This window comes from Melanostigma gelatinosum, assembly GCF_949748355.1.
Source record: "Melanostigma gelatinosum genome assembly, chromosome: 11".
NCBI lineage: Eukaryota > Metazoa > Chordata > Actinopteri > Perciformes > Zoarcidae > Melanostigma > Melanostigma gelatinosum.
Window position 1 is genome coordinate 27,295,571 of NC_136644.1, and position 19,850 is coordinate 27,315,420.

At 47.3% G+C, this 19,850-nt stretch overlaps 2 protein-coding genes across 4 annotated transcripts in view; both read left to right on the forward strand.

Moving 5' to 3' along the window:
* Positions 1 to 2,711: 2,711 nt before the first annotated feature.
* On the forward strand, positions 2,712 to 11,772 carry akap8l (A kinase (PRKA) anchor protein 8-like). Of its 2 annotated transcripts, none has more exons than XM_079278417.1 (12): positions 2,712 to 2,810; positions 4,075 to 4,312; positions 5,532 to 6,222; positions 6,508 to 6,622; positions 7,155 to 7,195; positions 7,472 to 7,502; positions 7,586 to 7,676; positions 8,088 to 8,229; positions 8,754 to 8,859; positions 8,931 to 9,061; positions 9,491 to 9,586; positions 11,191 to 11,772. In XM_079278417.1, the coding sequence occupies exons 1-12, from the start codon at positions 2,786 to 2,788 to the stop codon at positions 11,632 to 11,634; spliced, it is 2,151 nt and encodes a 716-aa protein (XP_079134543.1). In that variant the 5' UTR covers positions 2,712 to 2,785; the 3' UTR covers positions 11,635 to 11,772. The 2 variants fall into 2 exon arrangements, with proteins under 2 accessions (XP_079134543.1, XP_079134542.1); XM_079278416.1 differs by having other exon boundaries at positions 2,713 to 2,810; positions 7,152 to 7,195.
* Positions 11,773 to 12,808: 1,036 nt separating this feature from the next.
* Positions 12,809 to 19,850, forward strand: part of LOC306784428 (bromodomain-containing protein 4-like) — a 28,711-nt gene continuing 21,669 nt past the window's right edge. The window contains exons 1-7 of one of the 2 annotated variants that reach the window (XM_079278407.1): positions 12,809 to 12,854; positions 15,265 to 15,409; positions 15,866 to 15,940; positions 16,726 to 16,957; positions 17,044 to 17,136; positions 17,890 to 18,027; positions 18,144 to 18,267. In XM_079278407.1, coding sequence (XP_079134533.1) covers positions 16,772 to 16,957; positions 17,044 to 17,136; positions 17,890 to 18,027; positions 18,144 to 18,267 — 541 coding nt within the window. In that variant the 5' untranslated portion in view covers positions 12,809 to 12,854; positions 15,265 to 15,409; positions 15,866 to 15,940; positions 16,726 to 16,771. The remainder of the gene's footprint in view (positions 12,855 to 15,264; positions 15,410 to 15,865; positions 15,941 to 16,725; positions 16,958 to 17,043; positions 17,137 to 17,889; positions 18,028 to 18,143; positions 18,268 to 19,850) is intronic. The other variant, XM_079278406.1, reaches the window with a different exon arrangement.

Consider the following 19,850-nt stretch of genomic DNA (forward strand, 5'->3'; position numbering starts at 1 on the left):
AGGAGAGAGGGAGGAGGAGGGAGGCAAGGAGAGAGGGAGGAGGAGGACGGGAAGGAGAGAGGGAGGAGGAGGGAGGGAAGGAGAGAGGGAGGAGGAGGGAGGGAGTATGAGGGAGGGAAGGAGAGAGGGAGGAGGAGGGAGGGAAGGAGAGAGGGAGGAGGAGGGAGGGAAGGAGAGAGGGAGGAGGAGGGAGGCAAGGAGAGAGGGAGGAGGAGGGAGGCAAGGAGAGAGGGAGGAGGAGGGAGGCAAGGAGAGAGGGAGGAGGAGGACGGGAAGGAGAGAGGGAGGAGGAGGGAGGTAAGGAGAGAGGGAGGAGGAGGGAGGCAAGGAGAGAGGGAGGAGGAGGGAGGCAAGGAGAGAGGGAGGAGGAGGGAGGCAAGGAGAGAGGGAGGAGGAGGGAGGCAAGGAGAGAGGGAGGAGGAGGGAGGCAAGGAGAGAGGGAGGAGGAGGGAGGGAAGGAGAGAGGGAGGAGGAGGGAGGCAAGGAGAGAGGGAGGAGGAGGACGGGAAGGAGAGAGGGAGGAGGAGGGAGGCAAGGAGAGAGGGAGGAGGAGGGAGGGAGTATGAGGGAGGGAAGGAGAGAGGGAGGAGGAGGGAGGGAAGGAGAGAGGGAGGAGGAGGGAGGCAAGGAGAGAGGGAGGAGGAGGGAGGCAAGGAGAGAGGGAGGAGGAGGGAGGCAAGGAGAGAGGGAGGAGGAGGGAGGGAAGGAGAGAGGGAGGAGGAGGGAGGGAAGGAGAGAGGGAGGAGGAGGGAGGCAAGGAGAGAGGGAGGAGGAGGACGGGAAGGAGAGAGGGAGGAGGAGGGAGGCAAGGAGAGAGGGAGGAGGAGGGAGGGAGTATGAGGGAGGGAAGGAGAGAGGGAGGAGGAGGGAGGGAAGGAGAGAGGGAGGAGGAGGGAGGCAAGGAGAGAGGGAGGAGGAGGGAGGCAAGGAGAGAGGGAGGAGGAGGGAGGGAAGGAGAGAGGGAGGAGGAGGGAGGGAAGGAGAGAGGGAGGAGGAGGGAGGCAAGGAGAGAGGGAGGAGGAGGACGGGAAGGAGAGAGGGAGGAGGAGGGAGGGAGTATGAGGGAGGGAAGGAGAGAGGGAGGAGGAGGGAGGGAAGGAGAGAGGGAGGAGGAGGACGGGAAGGAGAGACGGAGGAGGAGGGAGGCAAGGAGAGAGGGAGGAGGAGGGAGGGAAGGAGAGAGGGAGGAGGAGGGAGGGAAGGAGAGAGGGAGGAGGAGGACGGGAAGGAGAGAGGGAGGAGGAGGGAGGGAAGGAGAGAGGGAGGAGGAGGGAGGGAAGGAGAGAGGGAGGAGGAGGGAGGGAGTATGAGGGAGGGAAGGAGAGAGGGAGGAGGGGGGAGGGAAGGAGAGAGGGAGGAGGAGGATGGGAAGGAGAGACGGAGGAGGAGGGAGGCAAGGAGAGAGGGAGGAGGAGGGAGGCAAGGAGAGAGGAGGAGGAGGGAGGGAAGGAGAGAGGGAGGAGGAGGGAGGGAAGGAGAGAGGGAGGAGGAGGGAGGGAAGGAGAGAGGGAGGAGGAGGACGGGAAGGAGAGAGGGAGGAGGAGGGAGGGAAGGAGAGAGGGAGTATGAGGGAGGGAAGGAGAGAGGGAGGAGGAGGGAGGGAAGGAGAGAGGGAGGAGGAGGATGGGAAGGAGAGACGGAGGAGGAGGGAGGGAAGGAGAGAGGGAGGAGGAGGACGGGAAGGAGAGACGGAGGAGGAGGGAGGGAAGGAGAGAGGGAGGAGGAGGGAGGCAAGGAGGGAGGGAGGGAAGGAGGGAAGGAGAGCGGGAGGAAGGAGGCTGAGAGGGAAGGAGGGAGGGAGCAGAATGTAAGTCCTACTTCCTCTGCCAGCTGTTGACTCTCACGATCTGAACTCTCAATTCATGTTAGATGTGAACCACATGTTCTGTATCACTGTAAAGAAAATAAAACAGTTTTTAAAGGGACAGTTCACCTCAAAATAAAACCCACATGTGGTGTACATATACATATATATATATATATATATATATATATATATATATATATGTATATATATATATATATATATATACATATATATATATATATATGTATAGAGATAAATATATATTTATATATAAGTGAATATATATATAAATATATATTAGTGCTCGGCAAGTTAACGTGTTATTATCGCGTTAACGCATTAATTAATTAACGCCGACAATTATTTTATCGAGGACATTTTTAACACAAGAACCAGGCAGCAAGTAGTGAACAGCTTGTGTGGCGTCACTTCCTTCTTCCCCCCGGGTCCGGAACCCCTACCCTGGTTAGATATAGATATATAAATATATATATGTTTATTAAACCCTGGTTAGATATATATAAATATATATATGTTTATTAAACCCTGGTTAGATATATATAAATATATATATATATATATATATATATATATATATATATATATATATATGTTTATTAAACCCTGGTTAGATATATATAAATATATATATATATATATATATATATATATATATATATATATATATATGTTTATTAAACCCTGGTTAGATATATATCAACATATATATGTTTATTAAACCCTGGTTATGTAAATATATAGATATGTTTTTAAACCATTGGTTAGACTTTCAACGAGGACTTGACTACGTGTGACGTAACGAGGACTTGGTGATCACGTGATATATTTCTCGTATCAGTACATCTCGTCTTTTTTAAACAGCGGTACTCCACCAGAAGGTGTAGCTAGCTGCTAACTGTAGCTTCTGGAGCTAACTAGCGCTTTACTCTGTTTGGGTCGGACTACCAGTGAAGCACCATGGACGGCAGGAGCTACGGTTCAGGTGACTAAAACACTTTTACCTGTGCTGCACGTGCCGTCACCATGAACACATTTATTTATTAGCTTCCCTGATAGCCACAGTATGCTCTATGTTAGCATGCTAGTGGCAACACGCTTTGTTACCGTGAAACGCAGCCCCAGTATATTAGCTGCTAGCATGCTAGTAGCAACAACCCATAGCTTATGTAGCTTTGAAACAAAGACGCGTAAGCTACCTGTCAGGTGGCTAATATTTCATACAACATATTTTATGAATATAATGTAAATAAATCCATTTCTGAACAAACGGGGGAAATAAAACCGTTTACGACATATCAGGCCCGTTAGCTAACATTACCGTAAAGTAGCTAAAGTTAGCCACTAGCCATCAAGGCTGTTTGTATGCTAACGTTGCTAAGCTAACGCAGGAGGCCCATTGTTGGGCTGTTTGTAGATCGTTTATACTTTGTAGTTCGTGTTTACTGCTTTGATAAAGTTAGCTCGTTAATTCTGGTAAAATGGAGTCTGGGAGAAAAACTCTTTTTTTATCAAGGATGGATAAAATGGCCGCTTTCATAAACCAGAACAGACCCGTGCTCTGATATTACCATACTTTCTCATATTATTCTATTCTATTGTGCATATGTAATGTGTTTCACTGTTATTTTATTGCTTTACCTGTATCTATAAATAGCTAAAACATGTCTCCTCAGGGATTAAAAATAACAGCAAAACATATTGAATATAAAGACGCACAATGAAATAGAACAACATTAAAATGAGCTAACTAAACAATAGTGCAAAGACTTAACCAAACACACAAGAGTGACGTGTTGCAGTCGTAATCAGGTACCTAAAGAGCAATGTGAAGAACACAATGAGACTTGTGAGCAACTAAAATCCTTCCAACAAAGAAATCCACTTTCTTATTGCTTCAATTGCAAAGAATGATTAAATGCAAAAAAAACAAGCTAATAAAATGACATTGAATGAGGTATAAACTAAGACATACATTATGTGTGCTGTTTGAGTTTAATATCTTTAATCGTCTCTCTGGTTGCAGGTTACTCCAGTTGGGGGGGCGGTGGGTCAGGCAGCAGAGGTGAGAGAGTGAATATACTGAAACACACTGTATACTACTACACTATACGATGTACTATGCTTCATATCATGGAGAATACCACGAGGCACTGGTGATAGTATTCTGTCTGATCTTTGATCAAACTCTGGATTCATAAAGTTTCATCTCAATTTAGACGTTTTAACCTTGTGTGATTCCTCACCAGGTTCTGGTGGCTTTGACCTGTATGGGGGGGGCTACAAGGACTCCATGTCCGGTCTCGGGGGCTATGGAGGCGGAGGAGGAGGAGGAGGAGGAGGAGGCCACATGAAGAGAGGGCTCTCCGGAGCCTCCCTGCTCTCGTCCACTGGCACCAACGCCGATGCCGTCATTGCCAAAATTAACCAGCGCCTGGACATGCTGACTCAGCTGGAGGGGGGGCTGAAGGGGACTCGAGGTGACAGGTAATAACAACGTCTTTATTCTATGCTTCATACGTCATGCAGCACCATATCACCACCACACATACATGGCTTCCTTTTCCTGTAGCGTCTTTCATGTTTGATAACAAAACATCTCATGTTAATAATTAACCGTTAACCAACGACAAGAAGCCTGGTTAAACCAGGTTGAACCAGGTTGAACCAGGTTTAACCTGGCAGACACACAGCTGCCACACTCTAAACTGGGAGACTTACTGGAAAGTGGCTGCATGTGTCCAGGACAACTTGGTGGTTGTTGTGTTTTTTTGCTCAAACACGTTTATGTACGTCCTCCGTACATAAACGAAGCTTCGGGCTCTAATCCTGTCGGTTAAAGGCTTAATCATCGCCCAACGAGGGTCGACTATCGGTCAGTAGAACCTAAACTAGCTTCCCTAACATGTCAGCTGGTTGGTCGAGAACATTTGTCTCTTGAATGTCGCTGCTCACCAGTTTTTATGTTGCTTCTTTTTGAGTTAAAAATAACTGAAAACAGACCTCAGCGATGCAAAACGGCGCCGAGGCCCTCGATTGGTTAACAGGCCCCGAAGAAGAACTAAGTTCTGTAAAATACAAAGTCAACATCACGCGCTGTGGTTGGTGTTGGTGTGAGACGCTTTGAGGGCTTCCCAGTCTCCTCGTTGCACATGAAGCCAGTCCATTTCTACCTTCTGTTTCTCTCTCATCATCCTCCATGTGACCCTCCATGTGACCCCCCCATGTGTTACACCAGAGAGATGAGTTGTATGATTCCTGTAAAAGGCCCACTTCAATGTATTCGCCCAACGATTAGTCACCTCCCACGATGCTTCCCCTCCGTCTCAGACGTCACTGGTTCTGATGGTCCACGGTCTATGAAGCTGCATTTTCCTTTAATCTGCAGGATCCAGTTTGAGCTCCACACACACACACATGGTCTTCTGTAAAGCTAAACCATGAGAGCATCATCAGTATGTTTATAAGACCACCAGCGTTGGCTAGTGTTTGGATCATCCATCTCTGATCTGATGTCAAATACATATATCAAGATATATTTAGATGAAACGCTGGGAGTGACAACCGGAGAAAGCGAGCCCACACGGAGGAGGAGGAGGAGGAGAAGAAAGGACCAGCAGGTTGGAGGAGAAATCCCCAAAAAACACCTGACTGCCCCCCTTTTTTTGCTCTCTATCAACCACCTCTCCCTCCCTCCCCCCCACAGGTATGACCACTACGAGTCCTTCGACTCGCGCGCCTCCTCCGCCCTCGCCTCCTCCCGAGATCTCTACAGATCCGGCGGCGGTAGCTATGGCGGTTATGGCGATGGCCGTGACGACAGCATGCTGCTGAGTCAGCGAGGAGGTTCTGGCTTTGGTCTAGGAGGAGGAGGAGGAGGAGGAGGATGCTTTGACAGCCCTTCCTCTTCCTACGTTAAAATGCCACAGAATATGAGGGAGTCCTTCAACAGTGGCTCTGGAGGAGGAGGAGGATGGCCCGGAGCAGGCCGACGTTCTCCCAGAAGGGGTGGAAGTGCCGGGGGTCGAGGAGGAGGAGGTGGTGGAGGTGGTGGAGGAGGAGGAGGAGGAGGAGGGTTTGGAAGCCGCAGGTCCGACCCCACTCCTCTAGGTGGAGGTGGCCGTGTAAGCGGTAGCGGTGGCCGTGGAACCGTTAGCGGCACCGGCGGCCAGTCTCACCGCGGCCGCTCCCCAGGAGGAGGAGGAGGAGGAGGAGGAGGAGGAGGAGGTAGTAGAGGAAAGCTCCCATCGCTCCTGTCCAACCGCATGTACCCTGAGAGTACCGGGGGCTTCCACCAGGGGTCTTCCACTCGAGGGCCTCACGACTTCCCCGGGAGGCACTTTGGAGGCGGCCCGAGGGCCGGCCGCCAGCGGGGCCGCAAGAGACCCCTCAACAAAGTAAGTACCTCCAGCCAAAAACAAGACCTCCTCTCAGACTCTAGGGGGCTCTCTCTCTGACCACTGGCCCTGTAGATGTGGTCACACAGGCCTCGTGGACCCCCCCCTTATATAGTGATCCTCCATGTCCAGAGGAGTTCACGCTGCGGGTCCTCTGCACTGTTGAGACGAGTACTTGAACAGCAGCAGCTGTGATATGTGGCTTGTAAGCAGCGTTCCGTGGAGACTCTGGTTGCATCGTTGGTTAGTGTGTGTGTTGCGTATTGATGTGTGTGTGAACTGCAGCAGGTGAAGCCTCAGCAGGACGTCCAGAAGAAGAGGAAGCAGACGCTCACAGCAGCTGATGAGCCGGAGTCCAAGATGAACAGAACGGAGAGTTCAGAGGCAGAAGCTGCTCAAGGTACAACCAATGCTGTCTCTGTGTCTCTCTGTCTGTCTCTCTGTCTCTGTGTCTCTCTGTCTGTCTCTCTGTCTCTGTCTCTCTCCGTCTCTGTCTGTCTCTCTGTCTCTCTGTCTCTGTCTCTCTCTGTCTCTGTCTCTCTCTGTCTCTGTCTCTCTCTGTCTCTGTCTCTCTGTCTCTCTGTCTCTGTCTCTCTCTCTGTCTCTCTGTCTCTGTGTCTCTCTCTGTCTGTCTCTGTCTCTCTCCGTCTCTGTCTCTCTGTCTGTCTCTGTGTCTCTGTCTGTCTCTCTGTCTCTGTCTCTCTCCGTCTCTGTCTCTCTGTCGGTCTCTCTGTCTCTGTCTCTCTGTCTCTCTGTCTCTGTCTCTCTCTCTGTCTCTCTGTCTCTGTGTCTCTCTCTGTCTGTCTCTCTGTCTCTCTCCGTCTCTGTCTCTCTGTCTGTCTCTGTGTCTCTGTCTGTCTCTCTGTCTCTCTCCGTCTCTCCGTCTCTGTCTCTCTGTCTGTCTCTGATGTGCTCTTTGTGTTTTTCAGTAGAACAATCGGAGAAGAACGGTGATGAGGGTGAAACGCAGACGGTGAGTCGATCATGAACACGTTTAAGTCTCACTCATACAAACCTCATCATCTCACATCCTAAACAACGTCTGTCCCCCTGAGCTCCAGAGGACCATCAGACCTCTGTGTGTATATATTACACACACGATATATATACACATGTTGGCGTTTAGCCTGACGAGTTATGTTTGTGAAAGGAAGTTGATTTAATCTAATAATTGAGTCGATGATGGAATACGGCGGCTGTGACGGAGATGAACGTGTGACGTTCTCATTAACGCGTGATTGTTCTACAGGAGACGAGTCCTGCAGCAGACGGAGATAAAGGTTGAAGATCCCTCTCGTCTACCTTCTCCTCTCGGGATCTATTCACGTTCACGTACATCAAGCTCCTCCTTCTTTCTGCTCAGATTCACAGAAACAAGACGAGAAGAGTCCTCAAGACAAACAGAGTCAGGACAAGCTCCCCAAGATGAGGAAGAGGAGGGGCTTCCTGGAGAGGTAGTGGGGGGCGTGGCTTATCTAACTAAGCCGTTTCTTTCCTCCACCAGCCATGTACAGAAATCACCTGCTCAGTGTTCATAACGTCACCAGAGGAGTCTTCAGGAACCAGGAAGTCCAGTTCACTGCGTGATGAAGAGCTGTACAACGTCTGCATTTATTCTCTGCTAGTTCTCTCCACAAGACGACAAGCACACAGCTTTAAAAGGCTAGTTTTGCTGTGCTAAGCTAACGTGGTAGCAGCGTCGTGGTCTGTGGATGATGCTCGCTGGTTAGAAGTGGAGAACAGCTGCTTCTGTTTCTCTTCTGTTGGTTCCTAATAATGACGCATGTAGAGTTGTTGAATGCAAGACACCAGCAGTAGATTCATCTGTTCTTTCATGGTGAGAGGTGACGGTCTTTGTGCTTCAGGGTGATGTTCGCCTGCTCGGTGTGTAAGTTCCGCTCCTTCTACAAAGAGGAGATGGAGACTCACCTGGACAGTCGCTTCCACAAGGACCACTTCAAGTTCCTCTCGGGCCAGCTGTGCAAACCCACCACGGACTTCCTCCAGGTGAGCGTCTCCGCCACGAGAGGTGTGAGGTAGTGTAACGCTAGCGGAGGAAGCATCGCGACCATGACACGTCCGGAGTGCACGATAACAGTTATGATGACGTCATCGTCAAGAAGAAACTAAACACAAGTTCAGTTCATGTAAAGTACATTCTCAGTAGAATCTAAATATGCAACATTGTTCAAGTGTTACAAACAAATAGTCGACATGTTCCAAATATTAAACTATTCACATGTTTCAGCCTCTCTCGCTCACTCTCTCGCCTCCCCTCTCTCTCCTCTCCCCTCTCCCCTCCCCCTCCCTCTCTCCTCTATATCTATCTATCTATCTATATATATATATCTATATATCTCTATATCTATATATATCTCTATCTCTATATCTATATATATATCTCTATCTCTATATATCCCCAATCCTCATTGTTTTTAATGAGTTGTATTCTGAGTCTCCTGGATGCTGTCGAACACAACGGTCTGATGTGGAGCGCAGTGAAATAATAAAGTCGTTGCTTTATTTTGTAGGAATACCTGCTGAACAAGTTTAAGAAGACGGATCAGAGAGTCGGACAGTTGGAGAACCACAGTGCTGCAATCTGTCAGGTGTACAAAGAGCAAGACCTCACCAGAGGTAAGACTGTCTCTGTCTCTGTCTCCGTCTCTCTCTCTCTCGCGCTACATTGATGTCTCTCGTCCGTACAGAGCTCGGTATGGAGCACTTCATGAGGAAGGTAGAAGCCGCTCACTGTGCAGCTTGTGACCTGTTCATCCCGATGCAGCCTCACCTGATCCAGAAACACATCAAGTCTCCAGACCACAACTACAACAGGAAGGTACGGAAGACCAATGATCACGAGATCAGCCGAGCAGAGAGACGGACCGGAGTTTAGGTTTCCCACAACAGACCTGGAGTCGTACTAAATATTACTCTCTCTGTAACAAAGTGATGAATGTGACATCAATCATTCAAAAGAAAAAACTGAAGTTGAATTTCTTTTGCAAAAATTGGAAAACAATACAGTCTACAATTCCAACTATTTCTATTTTCGGCTCCTTGTTGTCACATGACTGTTGGTCTCAGATGAATCAATCATGACTTCATAGTTTCACTGATTCATTCATCTGGTTAAAGTGAACGCTTTATGAGAGGAGACATTTATAATGAGTGTTCAAAGACCGTAGGAAAGATGAAACTTTTTTTTTTTTTTTACAGCGGTACAGTTGACCCATTCTGTAATGACGTGTTCTCTCTGTGATCAAAGGGGATGATGGAGCAGTCCAAGAGGGCCAGTCTGTCAGTCGCTCGCAGCATCCTCAACCACAAACTGATCGGGAAGAAGCTGGAGAGCTACCTCAAGGTGCGTTCACTGTCAGCGGGTTGTAGAGCTACCTCAAGGTGCGTTCACTGTCAGCGGGTTGTAGAGCTACCTCAAGGTGCGTTCACTGTCAGCGGGTTGTAGAGCTACCTCGAGGTGCGTTCGCTGTCAGCGGGTTGTAGAGCTACCTCAAGGTGCGTTCACTGTCAGCAGGTTGTAGAGCTACCTCGAGGTGCGTTCGCTGTCAGCGGGTTGTAGAGCTACCTCGAGGTGCGTTCGCTGTCAGCGGGTTGTAGAGCTACCTCGAGGTGCGTTCGCTGTCAGCGGGTTGTAGAGCTACCTCAAGGTGCGTTCGCTGTCAGCGGGTTGTAGAGCTACCTCGAGGTGCGTTCACTGTCAGCGGGTTGTAGAGCTACCTCGAGGTGCGTTCGCTGTCAGCGGGTTGTAGAGCTACCTCAAGGTGCGTTCGCTGTCAGCGGGTTGTAGAGCTACCTCAAGGTGCGTTCGCTGTCAGCGGGTTGTAGAGCTACCTCAAGGTGCGTTCACTGTCAGCGGGTTGTAGAGCTACCTCAAGGTGCGTTCGCTGTCAGCGGGTTGTAGAGCTACCTCAAGGTGCGTTCACTGTCAGCGGGTTGTAGAGCTACCTCGAGGTGCGTTCGCTGTCAGCGGGTTGTAGAGCTACCTCGAGGTGCGTTCACTGTCAGCAGGTTGTAGAGCTACCTCGAGGTGCGTTCGCTGTCAGCGGGTTGTAGAGCTACCTCGAGGTGCGTTCGCTGTCAGCGGGTTGTAGAGCTACCTCGAGGTGCGTTCGCTGTCAGCGGGTTGTAGAGCTACCTCAAGGTGCGTTCGCTGTCAGCGGGTTGTAGAGCTACCTCGAGGTGCGTTCACTGTCAGCGGGTTGTAGAGCTACCTCAAGGTGCGTTCGCTGTCAGCGGGTTGTAGAGCTACCTCAAGGTGCGTTCACTGTCAGCGGGTTGTAGAGCTACCTCAAGGTGCGTTCACTGTCAGCGGGTTGTAGAGCTACCTCGAGGTGCGTTCGCTGTCAGCGGGTTGTAGAGCTACCTCAAGGTGCGTTCACTGTCAGCAGGTTGTAGAGCTACCTCGAGGTGCGTTCGCTGTCAGCGGGTTGTAGAGCTACCTCGAGGTGCGTTCGCTGTCAGCGGGTTGTAGAGCTACCTCGAGGTGCGTTCGCTGTCAGCGGGTTGTAGAGCTACCTCAAGGTGCGTTCGCTGTCAGCGGGTTGTAGAGCTACCTCGAGGTGCGTTCACTGTCAGCGGGTTGTAGAGCTACCTCGAGGTGCGTTCGCTGTCAGCGGGTTGTAGAGCTACCTCAAGGTGCGTTCGCTGTCAGCGGGTTGTAGAGCTACCTCAAGGTGCGTTCGCTGTCAGCGGGTTGTAGAGCTACCTCAAGGTGCGTTCACTGTCAGCGGGTTGTAGAGCTACCTCAAGGTGCGTTCGCTGTCAGCGGGTTGTAGAGCTACCTCAAGGTGCGTTCGCTGTCAGCGGGTTGTAGAGCTACCTCAAGGTGCGTTCGCTGTCAGCGGGTTGTAGAGCTACCTCGAGGTGCGTTCGCTGTCAGCGGGTTGTAGAGCTACCTCAAGGTGCGTTCGCTGTCCTCAGGCTTTCAGACGTTCTTTTTGTCTCCAGGGAGAAAACCCGTTCACCGGTAACATTGATGACCAGGACCCAGAGGACTCGATGGTGATGGACGTGTCAGAGCTGGAGATGACCAGCGAGGCAGCGGACGGACAGACGGAGGAGGCGGAGCCTGGGGAGGGGGAGCCAGTAGCTAAAGAGGAGGAGCCAGTAGCTAAAGAGGAGGAGCCAGTAGCTAAACAGGAGGAGCCAGTAGCTAAACAGGCAGAGTCGAGCCAGAATGAAGATGATGCAACAACAATAGCAGAGGAGGAAAAGATGGAGGAAGAGCAGAGGAACCAGGAAGAGGAGGAAGGTTTTGAGGTTGGAGAGGAGGATGATGAGGAGGAAGGATACGTGGTGCACGACGAGGTCGGTGAGGAAGGATTACAGGAGGAGGAGGAAGGAGTCGAGGCGGCAGAAGGAGAGGAGGAAGGAGACAAGAAGGATGAATGACTTTTGCACCCCGCCCCACAGTCCACCCAGTCACTCTGAGTTTGCCTCCTTTTTATTCGTCGTTCAATAGATCCACGTGTCTGTGAAATACTCCCTCCTCTCTGTTAACCACCGGTGTAAATAAAGTTTTGATCATGACATCATTGATGTGTTTCTAGTCTCTGATGTTTCATTGTAAACGATCAGTGTTTCTAGTAACGTTAGCAGCACCGCTAACGGCTAACCAACGGAGGTTCACTTCAGTTACATTATGATGCCTTCAGGCTCTGCTCGGTGAACAGGAGTACTGGCTGAAGGTTTTCTTTCTTTCTTTCTCGTGCCTTTTTGTTCAAAGTATTCATCTTTTTGTTCATTGTAGAGTAGTTTAATGACATCATGACGTCGTGTTCAGTCGTTCTAAACATTTAGAAGTGATGTCATCGTTTCTCTAATAAACCTGTTTAATAAATCAGTGTTTTAACTTCTGTCTCTTTAAATTAAAGAAGGTTCTTCTGTTGGTTCTGACAGAACGTGATGACATCTTAAACCACAGGGTGATGTCACTGCTGTCTTTTTGCAATCACGGTGTCCTATTTAATATATACCAGTAAGTTGCTATGTAGACTTTTTATCAGAATAACATCAATGTCTATAAACTAAAGGTCCCGCCCACAGCCGATCTGATTGGTCCACGCTGTCGCCAGTGTTACTGTTTCGTTATATTTTCAATATAAATTGATTCTAATCCTTTTTTAAATGTATTCATTTTGCGTTTAGAATTATTTTAACCATCTCTGACTAAAGTCTACGTTATTTTATTAGACATCAATGTTTAATTAATATGAAGTCGAACCATGTTTCATTGTTTTCAAGTATATTAAATAATGAACTTAACTAAGACTTTTACAGAAAATGTAAACATTTTACTCATTCGATTGTAAAGTTCTGGACTTTTACCAAACTTTCTTTTATTTCTAATGTAAAGAACATAGTATTTACATATATAAAAGATTGGCCTATTACAACGTCAGACGTATTTTTAATGATAAACACCAACATCAGTGAAATCATGACGCCATATTGCGTGATGTTACCCGAGAGGAGAAGGGAGGGGGCGGTGAAGTCACTTCGGCTGACAACCTTGCGTCCGTGCGTCTGACGTCACCGCCCAACGTGACTGTTTGTTCTGGATTGTGGGGCGAGGAAGGTCTGCGTCGCCGCTAAACAACCGACCGAAGAAGGTAAAACGTGTGATGTTAGTCCTCTCTACGGAGCACGTTGGTTTTCCTCAAGCAGACACTGTTAACCGGCGGGAAATCCAGTAAAAACGTCCACAGCGGCCGTCGGTAAGGTGGTGGGGGGCGTATTTCGCGCGCTGTCAGTGTCTCCGCAGGCCTCGCGCACCGGCTAGGATGCACTCGATGTACCCGTTGTTTTTTGTCTTTTAAAATGGCAGGATTTGGTGTTATTTGCGCGCTTACTCTTGTGTCTTGTCTTCCATCGACTTTGTATCCGCGTTATGACTGTCTCGTGCTCGTGGCGCAAAAAGTGGACGCTCCTGCGTGCGCTGTCAAAGTGTACACGCTTAGCCGCTATCATGCTAACCCAGCTAGCTAGCTAAGGCTGTTTGTTTGTAGCACCGTAGGGCCGGATTCGCGACGCAAGTTTACGTCCTCTCGGCTACGTAGTTTACGTGCGAAGGAGCAGGAGCTCCCCAGTGAAGCGTGACGTATGTACGTATATACGTTCGAGAATCTCGAGCTGGAACATGGCGGCGTACTGACACGGAAGGTTAGAAGAGGAGGAGAAGTTGTTTATTTAAAAGGATCTCTTCGTGTTCACTGTTAATTTAAAAAGTGACGTTATTTACGACACTCGGCCTCGTTAGCGCGTAGTCGGTTTACGTTACTTAGAGCTACGTGATAACGTTAGTGTTGAGATTATCACGGTGTCTTTAAATCCTTTACGACAGTCTGTGGTTGAAGAAGTATTCAGATACTTTACTGGAGTATAAGTATGTAAGGTGGAGTAGTATCAGCTAAATGAAGTAAAAAGTACATTATGTACCTGAGACGTAGTACAGATAATCTGTAAAATGTAGTTTTGGTGATTCACTTGAATAAATCCAGTAGTTTGAAGGAGATGTTTTCACATGAATATAAAACACATATTAGAGATGAATTATGAGCTGTTTACCTTCCTCTTCTCCAACTAAAGCATCATTAGCTCCAGAAGTCTCTCACTAGAGAGAGGGTCCGCCCCTTCAGGCCTCCAAGACACGCCCCCTAAAATGACACTGAACATAAACAACCAACATGGCCGCTGTTCTCGTCTTCATGTTCATGCTGGTTTTAGTGGGTTTGGAGCTCGTCATGGTGAAAATAGTGACACTAAGTGTAGTGGCAGCTTATTTTACCGTCCTCCTTGGCCACTTCTTGCAGGATGTAAAGGGTTCTGACTCGCGTAGACTACCATGTCCAACTTACCTGCTCTTGCAGGCTACACTTTTCTTGCTAGCTGTCCAAGTATGAGGCTCGTAGTTAAAAGTAGTTTTATTCCATGTAAAGAAAAATAAACAAAACAATTTCTTGAGGTAATAACTGGAATACTAAAACATCGACTTAAACTGGCTATAAGTAAAAAGTCTATAATCTGCGGTCAGAAAAATTGTTGCTCCATCAAAGTGTAACTTACACTGAAAACTCACTTAAAGGAGTCAACCAATAAATATACAACAGCAGGACAGAATAGAGGAGCCTTTAACTTCAAAGGGCAAAAACACACATTTGAAGCACATTTTACAACATGACCAATTACCGTAACTCTGTTATGGTAAACATTCTGAAGAGCATAACATACATACTTTTGCAATAAACACAAAATACAAAAACTGTTTACAATACAAAATGGCTCTTACACTGCGTTTACCGTGGAGCTAACCATTAGCTTAGCACGTTGTAGCTCAGCATTTGCTAGTGTTAGCACTGCTGTGCTACGCAGAACCACCTTTTACACTTCTATCTTCATCTGACAAGATACAGTTTGATGAGTTTATGGTCTCAATCTCTAGTTTCAAGTCTTCTTCAATACAGCATGATGTTCATTTAGTACATTATGGTCCATTTAGACTCTAAATGACTCTAATGATGGTCTGTGTGACTCTAAATTTTAGAGTCACACAGACCATAAAGCAGGGGATGCTTTAGGGCGGGGCTACACGCTGATTGACAGGTCTCTACGTCACTCCTCCTTTGTCCAGATATGGTCACTTCCTGTTCACTAGTGGAAAAAAAATAGATGGCGACAAATGAACTGGTTAGAAATAAAAAGAACAGGAGGTGTAGGTGACATCGAACAGGTTCTGAACAACAAACTCTGATGACCTCACCTCTCTCTTGTCCACTCTCCTCTGCTGCCCATTGCAACCTGCGCAATCTTGGGATTTTCTTTGATCGATCCATGTCATTTGACCCTCATGTTAAGCAGCTGTCCAGATCATGTTTCTTCCATCGCAGAAATATCAGCAAACTGAGATCTGTAGTATCAACAGCTGAACTAGAGATGATCATACACACATTTATCTCTTCACACATTGACTACTGCAACTCACTTTTCACATCACTCAGTGTATCTGCTCTTAACCGTCTGCAGGTCATCCAAAACGCTGCCGCCAGATTACTCACCAGGACAAACCGACGGTCTCACATCACCCCCGTACTCCGATCTCTCCACTGGCTTCCTGTAGCATCTCGGATACACTTCAACATTCTCCCCATCACTTACAGAGCACTTCACGGTCAGGCTCCGGCTCATGTAGCTGATCTACTTCACCCCTATTCACCCGCCCGCACTCTCAGGTCAAACGCTCGAGGTCTTCTGTCCCACGCACACGATGTAAGAGCCGTGGTGACCGAGCCTTTGAGGCAGTGGCCCCTCTGGAATGCTCTGCCTGCAACTCTGCGCCTCGCAGATACTGTGGATACTTTTAAGAACCAGCTCAAAACCCTCCTTTTTAGGCTGGCGTTTGAGTAAAAACCCATGTCCTAGACCTGCTCTTAAAATATGTTTTACATTTTTATTTTATTTTTTATTATTTTTTATTTTTTTCTCTGTGTATGTAATCTATTGACCCGAGGGTCACATTGTGTTTTTTATGCTTTTAAATGTCTGCTCTGTTAAGCACTTTGTGATGTTATGTCTGTGAAAAGCGCTCTATAAATAAATGCATTCATTCATTCATTGTCTCTCTCAGGTGTGACGCCCGTTCTTCTACCTGAGAACATGATCACACATCTGGATTAGATCACAGCTGCATAGCAACAAACATGTGAGTCACAGTGAACCAATTTTTAATGTTGTATAATAATGAGCTTAGAGCTCGTGTTAGAAGGTAAACAGCTCATAATTCATCTCTAATATCTATTTTATATTCGTGTGAAAACATCTTCAAACTACTGGATTTATTCTCGTTCATCACCAAAACTACATTTTACAGATGACGTTATAATGAACCTTCAGCCACTACTCATGTTCACTGAGCAGAGCCTGAAGGCATCATAGTGTAACTGAAGTGAACCTCCGTTGGTTAGCAGTTAGCGGTGCTGCTAACGTTACTAGCTCTCCTCCTGTTGGTTAGCCGTTAGCGGTGCTGCTAACGTTACTAGCTCTCCTCCTGTTGGTTAGCCGTTAGCGGTGCTACTAACGTTACTAGCTCTCCTCCTGTTGGTTAGCCGTTAGCGGTGCTGCTAACGTTACTAGCTCTCCTCCTGTTGGTTAGCCGTTAGCGGTGCTGCTAACGTTACTAGCTCTCCTCCTGTTGGTTAGACGTTAGCGGTGCTGCTAACGTTACTAGCTCTCCTCCTGTTGGTTAGCCGTTAGCGGTGCTGCTAACGTTACTAGCTCTCCTCCTGTTGGTCCAAACACTGATTGGTTGTTTACAATGAAACATGATCAGAGACTAGAAACACATGTTCTACTGAGTCAGTGAAACTTTATTTACACTCTGATGTTTTAACGTTAAACTTTATTTACACTCTGATGGTTAACATTAAACTGTGTATTGGTGACAGTGGTGTTGATGCTGCCCCCCCCCCCCCCCCCCCCCCCCCACAGAGAGTCGAGTGAGGACTGTAATGGCCTGAGGGGGGCCCCCCACACCATGTCCTATCCACTCAAACTGTCCACTCAGTCTCTACAACTTTCCTCAGTGATGGGAGACGGACTGGAGGCCTCCAGCAGTAGCCAGAAGCTCCTCCCCTCTGCCCCCCCGCCGCTGGCCTTCAACGTCCCGCCCCCCGAAATATGGAACCCCTCCAGACCCAAACGACAGACCAACCAGCTGCAGGTACCACATCTCTGCTTGTGTCTTCACATTGTGTGTAAACTGTGTTTGGAGTTTGAGTTTCATAGATTTCTGTTTTGATTCTTTAGTTCCTCCTCAAAGAGGTGCTGAAGACGTTGCGGAAACACCACTTTGCGTGGCCCTTCCAGTCTCCCGTAGACGCCATCAAGCTCGGTTTACCTGTGAGTCACCTGTTTGTGTTTAAGGAGGGTCGAGGACGTAGAGGACAGGAGTTCTTCTGTGGTCAAAACCGAAAGAAGAAACTTCCTGAAAGTGTGCAGTCAGTCTGTTCCTGTTAGCTGCTGTTAGCTGCTGTTAGCTGCTGTTAGCTGCTGTTAGCTGCTGTTAGCTGCTGTTAGCTGCTGTTAGCTGCTGTTAGCTGCTGTTAGCTGCTGTTAGCTGCTGTTAGCTGCTGTTAGCTGCTGTTAGCTGCTGTTAGCTGCTGTTAGCTGCTGTTAGCTGCTGTTAGCTGCTGTTAGCTGCTGTTAGCTGCTGTTAGCTGCTGTTAGCTGCTGTTAGCTGCTGTTAGCTGCTGTTAGCTGCTGTTAGCTGCTGTTAGCTGCTGTTAGCTGCTGTTAGCTGCTAGTATCACACTCACTTCTCCTCCTGCGGCGTGTTGTTGTTGTTTGGAGGCAGAATGTTAGAGTGATGCTGTGAACCCTTTGAGCTACATGGTGTCTTCACATCTCTACAACCTCAGCTGAGAAGTTTTATACAGCAATAAACCACAAGTATTCATACAAGTATGGACATTGTGTCATAAATGTGAAAATATTTCTCATATGTTTTATCAAATTTGATTAAATAAACACACAAAATATATTTTCCCAAAACAATTCTGAACATATAAACATGAACGATTTATGTCTCGACACGACTAAGAGGTATGTAGCTGCTTCCAGCCACTAATGAATGAGTCTCTAACCCTCCTGAAGGACTACTACAAGATCATCAAGATCCCGATGGACATGGGCACCATCAAGAAACGTCTGGAGAACAACTACTACTGGAACGCCTACGAGTGCATCCAGGACTTCAACACCATGTTCACCAACTGCTACATCTACAACAAGGTGAGCCAAGACCTCCAGGTGACCTCCAGGTGACCATCAGGTGACCATCAGGTGACACACCTCATGAACAGAGCTCCTGAACGTGTGTGTGTGTGTGTGTGTGTGTGTGTGTGTAGCCCGGCGATGACATCGTCCTGATGGCGGAGGCCCTGGAGAAGGTCTTCCTCCACAAGATCACAGAGATGCCGCAGGAGGAGACGGAGATCGCTGTGGTCACTAGGGGGGGCCACTGGGAGCCAGGTACCAGTTTAGGATGTGGACCTAAAGATGTCAGTTAAACTGTAACAGGACCACACGGTTCTCCTGTCGCCTGCGCTGGTTTCTACTGAAGCCCACCAGAGCTGCTTCTTACTTAAAATCCTTTTCAAAAGGTGTGTTCAGTACAATCCACGTGAAGTATTCCTCAATGTTCTCACAATACCTTTATACGTCAAACGTAGAGCAACAGAAGAAGAATCAGAACCATTTAATGCAGAGGTATGTTGCACATACAAGGAATCTGACATTACGGGAAAATAACATTAAACTAATCAATCAACACGGTGCAAGAAATAGAAACATTCAAATGTACAGTCAAATAAAGTGCAGAAACGAAAAGATAACATAAACCGTGAGATGTACAGTAAGTAATGTAAAAGTGTCGAGTGTGTTTAAATATTAGGGCTGGGGGGAAATCGATACAGCATAGTATTGCGATATTTTGCGTGGCGATATTGAATCGATACACGGATGCCAAGTATCGATTTTTAATTATATAAACTATATTAAAAAAAAAAAAATTTAAATGTACTAGAAAAATCAAATCAATTACTTTTTCAGTCCACTAGATGGTGCTGAGTTGTTTTCTGGTGAGGTCAGCAAAGGTCCTGGGTCAGCATGATTGGTCAAAACAAAGAGAGACATCTGGCCTGTGGAGGCGGGTTTGCCCCACCGTGAGAGCGAGCCTGTGCGCACGCGGCACAGGTTCAGCTGCACCGCATCGCAATAACGCACTGAAACTGGTTTACAATTAAAAGGAATTTAATCCTACTGAAGCAAATACAATTATACAGTGAAGTACACTACTTCTATGGAATATAAAACAACAAAACCAACGAAACCCCGTGCAAAAAACTCCCCTCAGCTTTGCAGAAGACACGTATGTCCCCTGGAAGCTTAGCGCGAGAAAGAGAAAAAGACTTTGATTCAACCCACCCACATACAGTTCGAAACCCCTCCCATTTTGTCTATCTCAATTCCTATTGGCTAACCCCCAGGACCCTTGCCCTGGTGTGCTCTGTAATGGCCTGTCTAAAAGTCTCTCTGTCCCTACGCTCTTAATACATTCAATGACTGTCTGTTATGGCTGAACCCTTCTATGATAAACATTCTATATAAAAGATAAGACTTTGCAACTTTTGGGAAAAGCTTCATGTCTACAAATTCTACTTCTAGCTACTAATCCTAAAACACTTTTATGATTATGACTAATTATGAATTCTTAAATATGAATCGTGAAACATTTCGATTATAACTTCTTAACACACAGTTCTACACTCAAATTTCCTACAGGCCTCACAACGGGGTTAAATCTGCCAACAGCAGCCGGCTCATGGGTAGAGAGCAACGCATCACAGTCTCTCTGCCTCCACGTCCACGAATCACAAGTTATACTGAGTTATATAACTCTAATATCATACTTATACAAGTTATAGTTCATATACTGAGTTATACAACTCTAATATCATACTTATACAAGTTATAGTTCATATACTGAGTTATACAACTCTAATATCATACTTATACAAGTTATACAACTCTAATATCCTACTTACACAAGTTAT